The 12,812-nt window shown below is 41.5% G+C and overlaps 1 protein-coding gene across 1 annotated transcript in view; it reads right to left on the bottom strand.

Annotated features, from left to right (window-relative positions):
• Positions 1–7,953, bottom strand: part of LOC108785783 (motor neuron and pancreas homeobox protein 1-like) — a 34,435-nt gene extending 26,482 nt beyond the window's left edge. Inside the window, exon 1 of the mRNA XM_018554930.1 lies at positions 7,614–7,953. Coding sequence (XP_018410432.1) covers positions 7,614–7,953 — 340 coding nt within the window. The remainder of the gene's footprint in view (positions 1–7,613) is intronic.
• Between the last annotated feature and the right edge of the window lie 4,859 nt (positions 7,954–12,812).

Below are 12,812 nucleotides of genomic sequence, written 5' to 3' on the forward strand. Positions count from 1 at the left end.
CCCCGCACCATAACAAATTTATTCATAACAAATAAATGCATTTAGCTATGACAAGTAAACCAAAGACGGATTCTCCATTCAATAACCAAGTCCCAAAAACCTGCTAATCGTCCCTCCATGTGAGGGGTACGAACTTGTTGGCGGCCAAACGATTAGTTCTAACTGTAACACGAAATCGCTTTATAAATTATCTGAACAATAAAGAGATAAAATGATTAATCTAATCTATCGCTGTCACAGGAGTTATTCATTAAAGGCTTTTTATTGAATTGATATAAACATCTAATGCCAAGGATGCCAAAGGGAAATAAAAAAACATTTATGCTTTAAAATAAAAGCGGTTTTGTTTCAGAGTAAATCAGATCTTAAATCACCTCCAGAAATCAAACGAATCTTAGAAAATTACTGAATATGTTTTATAATTTATTTATTGAGGTGAGGCTTGATTATAACCGAATACATTTTGATCAATAAACATCGAAAATAGCATTTTATTTATGAAAAATAAAATGATAAGGGTAACAAAAAATGTAGCCATTAGAACATCCTTTTTACCATGAAAAAATCCCTTGAAATAATTTTCAGAACTCAATGATCCCTGCTAAATATTATTATATCTACAGCTTAAAAGTGTATTTTTACTTTTGCAGCGAAATTGGGATAACACATATTTTATATCTGTGAAATGTTCCCGATCACATAGCATAAGCTAAAAAATATTCAAAAACACTTCTTGCAGTTTAAATAGCTTTTACATGGGTTAGGGTTTCTTGCTTCTTAAAAAAATGTTTCCCTCCCCCCATGTAAATGTCAGCACTTACGTTAAATGATGTCTCTTAATCCGATCTTCCTCTTCTTTCCTGATGTTTTCATCTGTCCCTCCAGCGGTGCGGCGGCTCTCAGATCCACCGCTGACTCCTCTGTGCTTGCTGGCACTTCCGATCCAGCGGTGTCTGCATGCGGGTGCACGCCGTCCATAGACTTACCTTGCGTCTCTGCTCGTCTCCCGCCTGAAAATCCGAACTGCGCATGCGCCCCCGCCCCAAGATGCTTTGCGGCCGCCCGAGCAGTTTTGGATTCTCGGGTCGGGAGCGCGCGGCGAAAACGGGGTAAGCTTAAACCGCTGTTAAAGCGTTTTTTTTTACTTTTTGACTATATCGAGTAGATATAGGCAAAAAAAAACGGAGGGTTTAGAACCCCCTTAAGGGTTAAAAAAATCTCTACTTGCTTCTCATTTTTTTTTGCAATGTTAGAAGGGGTTGCGAGCGGTGAGGGGCATCTACATTGTATGCTAATGAAGTTCATTAGAGAAACACAATCCTCAAATTTCTGTAAGGTCAGATCTATGGAAAGGTGCTGAGAAAAACCTGGAATCGGCCATGTTGCCTGATGCAACAAAACATCTAAAAGATAAGAATTTTTTTTTTTTTAAATGACCTTTCTGTATGTTATGTGAATAGATAAACATTACAAACATATAGAGGAGTTTTCTCAAATTTGACTTCAAAAGGGAAATATACTTTAGCGTGCTCGGTAAGTTGTAGATATGAGCAGATAATTTATCAACATCCCTGCCCTTCATTGTCTTTAATAATAATCATAAAAATAAAGCAAATAATAATCATATCAGAAAGTATAAATTGTAATAATTTTACATTGGGGTCAGTGGAGAACTATGTTTTTTTAGGTGGTTGTTGATGGAATAATGTTTCTCTTACACTAGAAGTCAATGGAAAGTGTTCCTTTACATAGGTGGACAGAATAAAAGTAGCCACTTACACTGGAAGTCAAATGAAAAGTTTCCCTTTAGATTTGTGGCCCAGTAGGAGAGGTTTCCCCCTGCCCTCCCCCACCATTACAATGGCGGCCAGTAGAAGAGGAGAAAGGCTGCCCTGTTATATTGGTGGTCGGTGGAAAAAGTGTCCAGTTACACTGGTGGTCAGTGGTAATCGGATGTGTGTCCACTGAACCATCACGTTCTCAAACAATTCATCCCCACACAGCTACCTCCTCATGTATCACTTGTCCCTCCCTTTTAGATTGTAAGCCCTCAGGGGCAGGGCCCTCCGTACCATCTTGTCTTGAATTGTATTGTGATTGTAATATCTTCCTTATATTGTACCCTGTATAATAATAATAATAATCAGTGCCGGAGCTATTCAGGCAGGGAATCAATCCTACCACAGTCCCTGGAACTCAACAAAGGCAGAAGACATTGAGACAAATGCCCATCTTCTGTCACATCAGAGCAGAATTGAGACCTCCCTTGATTCCATCCCTGATGTGGACATCATGGGGATGAAGCACACAAGCAGGGAACACTGTTTCCCGTTTCTCCTTACGAACAAGTGCACCAACTATCCCACATGCTTGAATATTTGAAGCATTCATTATGATCAGTTTCTTAACCCTAACAAGGCCTGTTGGTCTCCTGGTCTTCGCAAACCATGGCCACCTTTAGGACACTAGCCTGGTTGGGTTTTATTTATTTTTAGCATTAATGATTGGCGGTATCAAAAGGGCTGGCACTGAGGACACTGAGCACACAGAGTCTGAACATGCATCTGGATATAAAAGATGAGATTCAAACATGAATAGTCTGAAGGTTTGGCTGGAGAACAGAGAACTGGTCTGGTATATAGGAGTGAAGAAGGTATTAGATGGGCATACGTAGGTGACATTTTTCACATGAATTGTGGTGGTGCTTCTCTTCCTGACATTCCCCTATATACAAAGGATGGAGGATGTAGAGTGTCTTCTGACCTCCTCTGCTCCCCTTTGACCTCCTCAGGGACTCTGAATTAAACTGTTGACATTTGTCTGAATTGATTATCAGCTGAGGAACAAGGGCTGCTCATTGTTGGCTCCCTAGAGGGCCATTAACTTGAATCAGAGATAAATTCTAACAATGCCCAGCAAACTCCTCACACATCACAGCACAGTGAAAACACTGATTTTCAGTGTTTCGGAGTGAGCTACCTGCTACACAATGTTCTGAGGCTCCTGGCTGCTCCACGGTGTTCAGAGGCTCCTGGCTGCTCCATGGTGTTCAGAGGCTCCTGGCTGCTTCACATTGTTCAGAGGCTCCTGGCTGCTCCACGGTGTTGAGAGGCTCCTGGCTGCTCCACGGTGTTCAGAGGCTCCTGGCTGCCCCACAGTGTTCAGAGTCTCCTGGCTGCTCCACAGTGTTCAGAGGCTCCTGGCTGCTCCACGGTGTTCAGAGGCTCCTGGTTGCTCCACGGTGTTCAGAGGATCCTGGCTGCTCCAGGGTGTTCAGAGCTACTGCCTGCTCCACAGTGTTTAGGGGCTCCTACCTTCTACACAATGTTCAGGGGCTTCTGTCTGCTAAACAATGTTCAGAGACTCATGCCTGCTACACAGTACTCACAGGCTTCAGCCTGCTACATAGTGTTCAGAGGCACTTGCCTGCTACACAGTGTTCAGAAGCTCCTGCATGCTACACAGTGTTCGGAGGCTCCTGTCTGCTCTACTGTGTTCAGAGGCTCCTGTCTGCTACATAGTGTTCAGAGGCGCCTGGCTGCATTAAAGTGTTCAGAAGCTTCTGCCTGCTACACAGTGTTCAGAGGCTTTTTGTTACATGGTGCTGGGTAGCCTCTGCCTGTTTTACAGTGTTCAGAGGTCTGCTACATATGTGTTCAGAGGCTCCTGCCTGCTACCCCGTGTTCAGGGGCACCTGCCTGGCTATTCTTTGCAAAGTGAGCATGTTCTGTGCCTTTAGTAAATCAACCCCAATGCTCACAGGTAACGTGCCAGTTACCAGTTCTATTATCTGTTATCTGGGACAGTCTAAATGTTACTATTGAACTTAGAAAAGCATTCAGTTGCAACTTGTATAAAGCGTTCAGAGGCGACTTCCCTGTTACACAAAGTTTGGAGATGGACTGCCCATTATAGGAGACTGATCATGGAAACATAGAGGCTGCCATTGCTGGCCACACAGTTGATTGGCTGTCATTCTGACACTCTTGCTTCAGTATTTTGTGTCACTGACCTAGAAAAAGTTTGCAGATATTTCTGCCTTTCTTGACCTGCAAACTTGTTCTGGTTTAGTGATTCAGAAAGCAGTTTAGCCAGCGGATCAGCATAACAGCCAGACAACTAGTATTTTCAAAAGGAAATCAGTAATTGCAACCCAGATATTTAGCTCATGACACAATCTAAGAGGAGCACCCTGCATGTTAAGCCGGATTCCATCCCCAACATAACAGTCCAGGCAGATGCTAAATCGTTAGGGCTACCAGAGGGGGGTGATAGTAAAAATATATCTGCCATTGGACAATTCCTCCATAAAAGGCAGCTTTATAATGCAGCCAATAAACCAGAGCAGTCTGCCATAACCAACAACCAATAAGATTTTAGTTTCCTGAGGTCAGACCACAGAAAGCTGATTTCTGATTGGATGAAAAACAAGGCACATGTCTATCAAATCTAACACAACAAATCAAAACCTCCCTGCGTCAAGCATTACTGACCTTCCTGCATTAGCTTACTATAGGTTACTTACCTTTTAACACTCATAAAATCAAATAATAAAGAGGAAATTATTAAAGGGGTAATTAGTGGGCTCACTCCAGTATAGCAAAAAGTTTAAATAATTTCTTTTTACAAGTACAATGATTAGAAAAAAAAAGAATACTTTATATCCCTTTTAATAAACCTGCGATCATTCTAAAACTTCAGTCTGCTGTGGGATATTTAGAGGCAGGGCTATTGCCTCGGGCGGCATCCCTTTGGGTCACATGGGTGGGTGGCAGACAGAGGAGCATAGCCACTCTGCTGCACAATGTGTGCAGTATGCGTGCCACCCCCTCTCCAGCCATAGTGTCCCAGATTGCCAAGAGCCAGACAGGGAGATGTGTAAGGGCTCTGCATCTCCCTGCCGAGCTTTTAGCAACCTGGGATGCTTTTGCCAGTGTCCTACCAAGCTACTGGCAACCATTGACATCACTGGTAGCCAGGAGCTCGGCGGGATGCCGACCAGAGCATCCCAGGTTGCTAAGAGCTGGGCATCGAAATGCAGAGCCCTTACACATCTCTCCATCTGGTGCTTAGTGGCATCACTCTCCACCAGCAATATTGGTCCCATTGCAGCTGGTTGCTTAGGAATTCCCAATTGGCCAAGCACAGAGGGGCAACCACAGGGGCTAAAGTGTGGCTAATGGCACCGCATATGTAATGCATTTTGTTGTCAAAATGGCGACTTTGTCAAACAATTGGTGACAACTGGAGGATACATATTTTTAACACCACCTCTGAGAAATGCAATATTTGACGTCAATGGATCTGGAGTTGGATGATGTACTATAGCTCTGCAGCGTCGCCTTGAATTTTGTAGAGTTTTTTGTTGTATATCTGCAATTCTAAGCGCCTCTGATTCCTGTGTGTGGCGCACTGTCATCTATTGAAATTGTTTGTGTGTGGAATTCATTTCCATTTGCCTCCTTTATACTGCAAAGAGAACTCTTCATTAACATTGTGCCATAGGGGAGACCCACTGAAAGCCATTGTGGTCTATATCTTATGGATCATATATGTGTCTTCATTGACAAACCGCCTGATAATTGTGCTATCATACACACCTGGAACATTTATTCAGACATCACCTTTATTAGATGTATAGAGATCTGGAGGCTTCACTTATAAAAAGTTTCCAATTTAGTTTATATCTAGTTATGGATTGTAGCGATATAAATTGATATTGCATAGAATGGATAAAGATTGCTTTCCTGCTCTCTGTTGGATATGCTATAAGAATTGGAACTGTTCCATCAGATACCGTCATTATATATTTACTTTCTGATACCACAATTGGCAATAATTCAAGTTCTTTGGAAATTCTGAAGAGAAGAATCTTACAGTATTGTGACTTACCTTTGCTTGCCTGGGGAGCTCCTTATGACAAAGACCATACAGATATTTTGGATGCTGTTTTTCATGTCTATGTAGATCACCCTGAGATATACTAGGGGTTCGTTCTTAACACTTTTTTAAGGCGTTTTTCATTCAATTAAGTCAATTGTGGCCATTAGAATAATATTCTTTTGGCTTTTTAACACCTTTTTCTATAAATATCTTTGTGATACTTTAGGCTTTTATTTTAATAGTTCCATGATAATACTTTAAAGTCTAAACTTCAAGTGACGCTAAACACTAAGCTGAAAAATGAAAACAATTGCAGACACCACATCTAAGGACTGGTATGCTTCAATATTTGACATGTTTGTTCTTAGTGACACAAAACTCAGGAGCTAAATCTTAAACATGCATTCAAGGACCCTAACTATTAACAAAAATGTATCCTATTTGTGTATCACTCGGCTGTAGATCCTCCAATCATCTCTGAATTGGTGCTGACACTGTCCTTCCTTCTGGAGGGGTGCTACTTTTGTTCCCCATGGTCCCTGTGAGTGTTGTAAAGTAGTCACCGCTCCAAGCTCACTCCCGGGATGGACTACAATCTCATGTTTAGTTAACTAATTTGTATTGAAATTGTAATCCATCCCGGGAGCGAGCTTGGAGTGGTGACTACTTCACAACACACACAGGGATCATGGGGAACACAAGTAGCCCCCCTCCAGAAGGAAGGACAGTGTCAGCACCAATTCAGAGATGATTGGAGGATCTACAGCCGAGTGATACACAAATAAGATACATTGTTGTTCATAGTTAAGAGTACTTGAATGCATTTTTAAAATGTAACTTCTGAGTTTAGTGTCACTTTAAGAATAGGAAATGTCATATATTGAAGCATACCAGTCTTTAGATGTGGTGGCTGCAATTGTTTTCATTTTTCAGCCTTTTTTTCCCATTGTTTCCCTTGTGCTCCTGCCAGTGACACACTTCCTGTCCTAGGGTAACAAGCCCACTCACTGTAATGTATCAATGGGGCAGCGTTGTCACCTTTGGACAGGGTTTCTGAACTCTTCCCTCTCTACTCTTCTCCATACATAGAGGGGTGCTGTTTTTTTGGTTCAGAGGTATAAGAGTGCAGCACAGGCAGATAGCCTGTTATCAGCCGGCAAGATTTCTGGCAGGATCAACAGGTATTTTTTTTCACTTGTTGAACAGATATAATGAAAACACTTCCAATTGTAGATTATAAAGAGCAAAACAAACAAAAGATCGTTGTTAGCGTTCAAATCTCCTTAAATATAGAACATACTTGCTATACAATACTATATCCCAATAAAGCAGCAAAAATAGTAATATAAATATAGATATAGTAATTTGTTCCCTGTAGACTTCACCCTACACGTTACAATCTCACTATACAACCTTTGTACAATCTCCTTTGGATTTACCAAAGCGATGAAATCTAATCTATCCATTTCATTTGTAACTATTTAGGAAAGCCTCTGTATGTAAAGGAGATTGTACAGGCAGATTGTAACGTGTGGGGTGAGTTTTATAGTTTATCCTTTTCTGAAACTTGAACTTTTATTTAAAATTGATTCTAATGGGGCATTTACGGTCAGATTAGCAGGTGGTGTACCCCTCGGACCTGTCAGATGTGAAGCCCCCAGGGGTACCACTGGATGAAATTAAAAATATTGCCATTGCAGGCATACCCTCCCCCACCTGCTGGTACTCACAGTGCAGTTCTGGCCCCCGATGTAGCAGCAGTCCAGCCCTTAGCCAGTGTTCCAGGGGCAGTGAGGCGGCCTTCATGTGCTCTGCCCCTGGGGCAGGGACCCCCGTGAAGCCATTGTAGGGGAAGTGGGGGTGCCCGGTGCTCAGGGTGGGCAGGTGGTAGAATGGAGCCGGGTACAGCCCATGCAGGGGCAAGTAACTCGTCTTGGGGTACATTTGTGATAAAGGGGTCGAGGGAGCCACTGCAGTCTCTCTGCCATGAAGGGGTAACAGCCGGGGGCTTTCTTCTGCCAAGAGGGCATCAATTCTGAACTTATGGGAATTGTCCATTCCTTTCTGCATGGCTGGAGGAAGGAGGCTGCTGGTCCTGATGTCAGCTTCTGGCAGGTGTCACTCCACTAAGATGAAGTTGGCAAAATCTTTGGCTCACTGGTGAGCTGTGGTGATGATTGCAGCGACTAATACATTGCTGCAGGATGTAGGTGCGGTGGTAAGTGTTTCCTCCAATGCCGTCTTTATCCCAAACTCCAACAGCTCATGAAAAGTTCTCACCCAGCGGCATGAACAACCTTCCTTCTTTTGCTACAGTCAGTTCTGCACAGTGTCTGATCCTTGTTGGTCACCTCCTCTGCTTGTTCTGCTCGTGTGTCAACTTCTTTCATCTACTTTCCAAGTCCTGGACCCGGCTCCCAGCTTCTGATTGGTCCTCAGAGACTTGCCTAACTCCCCCCCCCCCTTCCCTTACCCCTTCCCTACTAAGTGGAAGTGTGACAGTTCACTAATGAGCTAATTAGCCACTCATTTGAAGCCCCGCCCTCCACAAATCCATTTAAATATTTATTTCCTTGTATGTCTACTAAGTAATGCACCGTGAAAGGAGGTTGTGTCAGCAGGAAGGGAGGTCACAGCAGCAGGGAGCCTGGAACACAAAAAAACTCTTTCATGGAAATAGATTGCATTGAACTTGTCACCTTTCCCCTCTGTGAGAATGTGCAAGGAGGCAACCTGTGGCCGGGGCTGATGTTGGAGGACAACTAGGGGGTCTCAAAGTGCAGCTGCCTGGCAGGCTTGCTGGGATTTGCAGTTCCACAGTGGCTGGAGAGGAAGAACTTATTCAATGAAGCACATATTCTCTAATGAATTATCCAATTATCTGTCTTCCTCTCTCATTTCTCACCCTCTCTTCCACTGTCTCTTCCTCTCTCTCTTCCTCTCTCACTTCTCTGTGTCTCTTCCTCTCTCTCCACTCTCTTTTCCTCTGTTCTCACTGTCTCTTCATCTCTCTCTTCCTCTCTCACTTCTCACCGTCTCTTCCTCTCTCTCCACTCTCTTTTCCTCTGTTCTCACACTCTCTTCCTCTCTCTCATCATCTTCCTTTTCTCGCTGTCTCGTCCTCTCTCTTTTTACTGTATCTTCCCCTCTTGCTCTCTTCCTCTCTCTCTTCTCACTGTCTCTTCCTCTCTTTCTCTCCTCACTGTCTCTTCCTCTCTCTCTCTCTCCTCACTGTCTCTAATAAAATCCATAACAATGCAGTATACCTAAGTATCATGTTGCCAGTGTTTGGGGTGTTGCTGTAGTAACATTCATTCCGGATCTCACACAGAAATATTATGTGATTACACTACATGCGACTCTATAGCGGACATATTCAAATTTGCTTTGTGTTATTTTGACCCTGATGAATGATGTGACCAGCTGAATCTGTAACAGTCCGTCACATCCATTTATTGTGCAGATGTATTTTGTTTATAACGTTTACATTGTAAATAGATATTTATCAACAGTAATATGTTTATTTTCTATTATAAGTTTATAAGTTGAATGCTATCTTAAAGCAATTACATTTGGAAAGCATTCAAACATTATTGTTTTAGATCGCTCTGTGTGTCTAATGTGATCTATCTATCCATCTATCTATCTATTGCTATATATGTTGTATCCATTACTATATTTTTTTACCAATTAATTTATCTGTTATCCATTTATATCTATTTTATATATGACTATATTTATTTAACCTATTACTTTATCTATTTTCCATCTCTCTCTCTCTCTCCCCCCTCCCCTCTTTCTCTTTCTTTCTTTATCTATCTATCTATCTATCTATCTATCTATCTATCTATCTATCTATTTATCTAATGTATGTATTGTATCTATTGGTATTTTTTTTTCCTATACATATCTTTCTATCTATCTATCTATCTATCTATCTATCTATCTATCTATCTATCTATCTATCTATCTCTCTTGTATATATTACTATATTTTTTATCTATTTTATCTGTGATCTTTTTAACATATTACTGTATCTATTTTCTATCTATCTATCTATCTATCTATCTATCTATCTATCTATCTATCTATCTATTATATTATATATATTTGTAAATCTATTTGACCTAATTACATTTTTCTATCTATCTACTTATTGATTGTATATGTATGTAAATCTATTTTATCTATTATTATATCTATCTATCTATCTATCTATCTATCTATCTATCTATCTATCTATCTATCTATCTATCTATCTAACCATCCATCCATCCAACCATCTATCTCTATCTCATTTTATTCTGGCTATCCAACTTGCTTTATACCAACATCTATCTATCTATCTATCTATCTATCTATCTATCTATCTATCTATCTATCTATCTATCTATTTATCTTTTGCTATATATGTTGTATCCATTACTATATATTTTTTACCAATTAATATATCTTTTATCCATCTATACTGTATCTATTTTATATATTACTATATTTATTTATCCTATTACTTTATCTATTTTCTATCTATCTATCTATCTATCTATCTATCTATCTATCTATCTATCTATCTATCTATCTATCTATCTATCTATCTTAGGTTTTTCTATCTAGCTACGGTAACTGCAAGATAGTTAATATAGTATGAACAGCATGTTATGTATTTGTTATAATGTTTCCCCTTATGATTTACAGTGTTGTTTATGTGATAGTTTTGTTGATGTTAATTTATTAAACTCCTTTATAGCCCACAATTGACCAACTGGCATTCTTCTCTCGCAGCATTATCAGAGCAGAAATGAACATATTGATCCCTGTTTAATAAGTTCCCCTCTCTGTTCCTCCCTCGGTCCGATGTCACATCAGTTACTGGGAAATTGCAACCTTTAGCAAATGATCTTTTAATAGTTTTATGGTGCTGTGGATAAGGCCCGCAGCTGGTGAGCCCAGGACCTGTGACAGTGAAATCTCTGATTGGAGATGTGAGACATAATCTCCCCATTTTATGACACAAAGGATACATTGTTGGTGTGCAGGTGACTTGTCATATCCTGATATGACTTCATAGAGCCGCCATTCCCCCCCTCTTATCTGACCGCTGTCATTAAACAGTTTCTTTACAACCCTGGAAATGTAGTTCATCCAGGCAGATTAAACACCTCTCCAAAACTAATTAGCTGTCATTACAACTCACCACCAATTACAGATCAATTCCTGTTTACAGCAACACAGCCTTGAAGAAGATGGCTCCACTGATACAGTCAGCAGCTGATAACAGGAGAGAGACAGAAGGGTAAATGATTATATTATTCAATGTATACAATATATAGCCCTGTCATCCATCCCTATGGCTGGGATGGGCAGAAAATGACTCAACTTCCTCATTACAGCACCTTATCAAATCTAAAAATCATATACAGAGAAGGGCAACAGTGCAGTGTCAGATTCCTCGCATCACCTTTCATCATCTCGTGGAGTCATCTCGTGGCCCAATGAAGTACTGATGGGGTGGTCATAATAATCTGGCCACTACTGTATATATTATTTTCCCAAAAAACAAGAAAAGTTAAAGAGAACTATGGGATCAGTGCTTTTCCCCATAGTTCTCCTAAGGGTAACGGGAGGACACAAACTAGCGTCCTCCCGTCACCCAAAGATCAGTATACCGCAAGCTGTATACTGAGGCCGCTGCAGCCGGAACGGATCCCGACAATGCTTTTGAGATCCACCCAGCTGCGTGAGTGACAGCGGGCTCTGCCTAAGAAGAGCTGTGAGCGCTTCATCCTGACACTGTCTATTGTGCTGACACTGTCCTTCCTTCTGGAGGGGGGCTACTTTTGTTCCCCACGGTCCTTGTGTGTGTTGTAAAGTAGTCACCACTCCAAGCTCGCTTCCGGGATGGACTACAGTCTCATGTTTAGTTTACTAATTTGTATTGAGATTGTAGTCCATCCCGGGAGTGAGCTTGGAGAGGTTAGCGTCACTTTAATATAAATGCTGTTAGGTGTGCTGTAGTAATACAATGTATGATGTATAATCATGATATCATTTTCTTCTCATTCTTAGCCAGGTTGAATATTTTTAAATGTTAATTGTTAACAGAACTGTTACATAAAACACACACACAGTTATTTGTCAACCTACATTCACTGTCAGGTGAAATACATTACTGCAGGAGAAGATTACACAACCTCAACCAAAGACACAAAGCCTTGTTGTTTCATCACATCATTTTGCCCATACACCTGCAGACAGGTAGGTCCTGATTGGAAAGGAGCTCAGGAGATGGTGTGAACAGACCCCAATCAGGTACAGTAACAGTATCCTTTTAGGATAAATATTCTAACTACATAAATAAAACCCGACCATTGTAAGCACCCCCGTCAGTCAGGGCTCCTTAACATGGGCAAAAGGGGCAGTTGCCCTGAGCCCAGTTATTGTTGTGGGGCCCAAAGCAGCTGCCCCTTGAGCCTGCAAAACATACATATGCAGCTCCGTTCTGTTTACTATGTTTTCTGAGTGGCATAGTGTTGCTCTATCCCTGCCATACGCTGCGTGATCACGTGACGTCTCACGCAGGGTCACGTCTCACGCGGGGTCACGTCTCCCTCTGACGTCTCTTCCTATCTGCTGGAGGAGACGAAATTGCATGGCAGGGGTGCGGTGGGTAGGGGTGGGGCGTTGCCAGTGGGGGCCCAAGGTCCAATCAATATTAATGATGGCCTTCCTGCCAGTGTTAAATGGGTTTGTCTCTGTCTCAGAAGATGAAAATCACCAGCACTCAACAAAAAGCATGTAGTTTGTTTGCTTTTTATTGAAGTATTGTCACAATCGGCATTTAGCCAACGTTTCGGGGCCACGCCGGGTCCTTTTTTTTGGGCAACATAGTGACAAGTGCATATATAAACAAAAGCCGACCATTGCAAGCA

This window comes from Nanorana parkeri, unplaced genomic scaffold (genome assembly GCF_000935625.1).
Source record: "Nanorana parkeri isolate BGI_ZX_2015 unplaced genomic scaffold, ASM93562v1 scaffold178, whole genome shotgun sequence".
NCBI classification, from domain to species: domain Eukaryota; kingdom Metazoa; phylum Chordata; class Amphibia; order Anura; family Dicroglossidae; genus Nanorana; species Nanorana parkeri.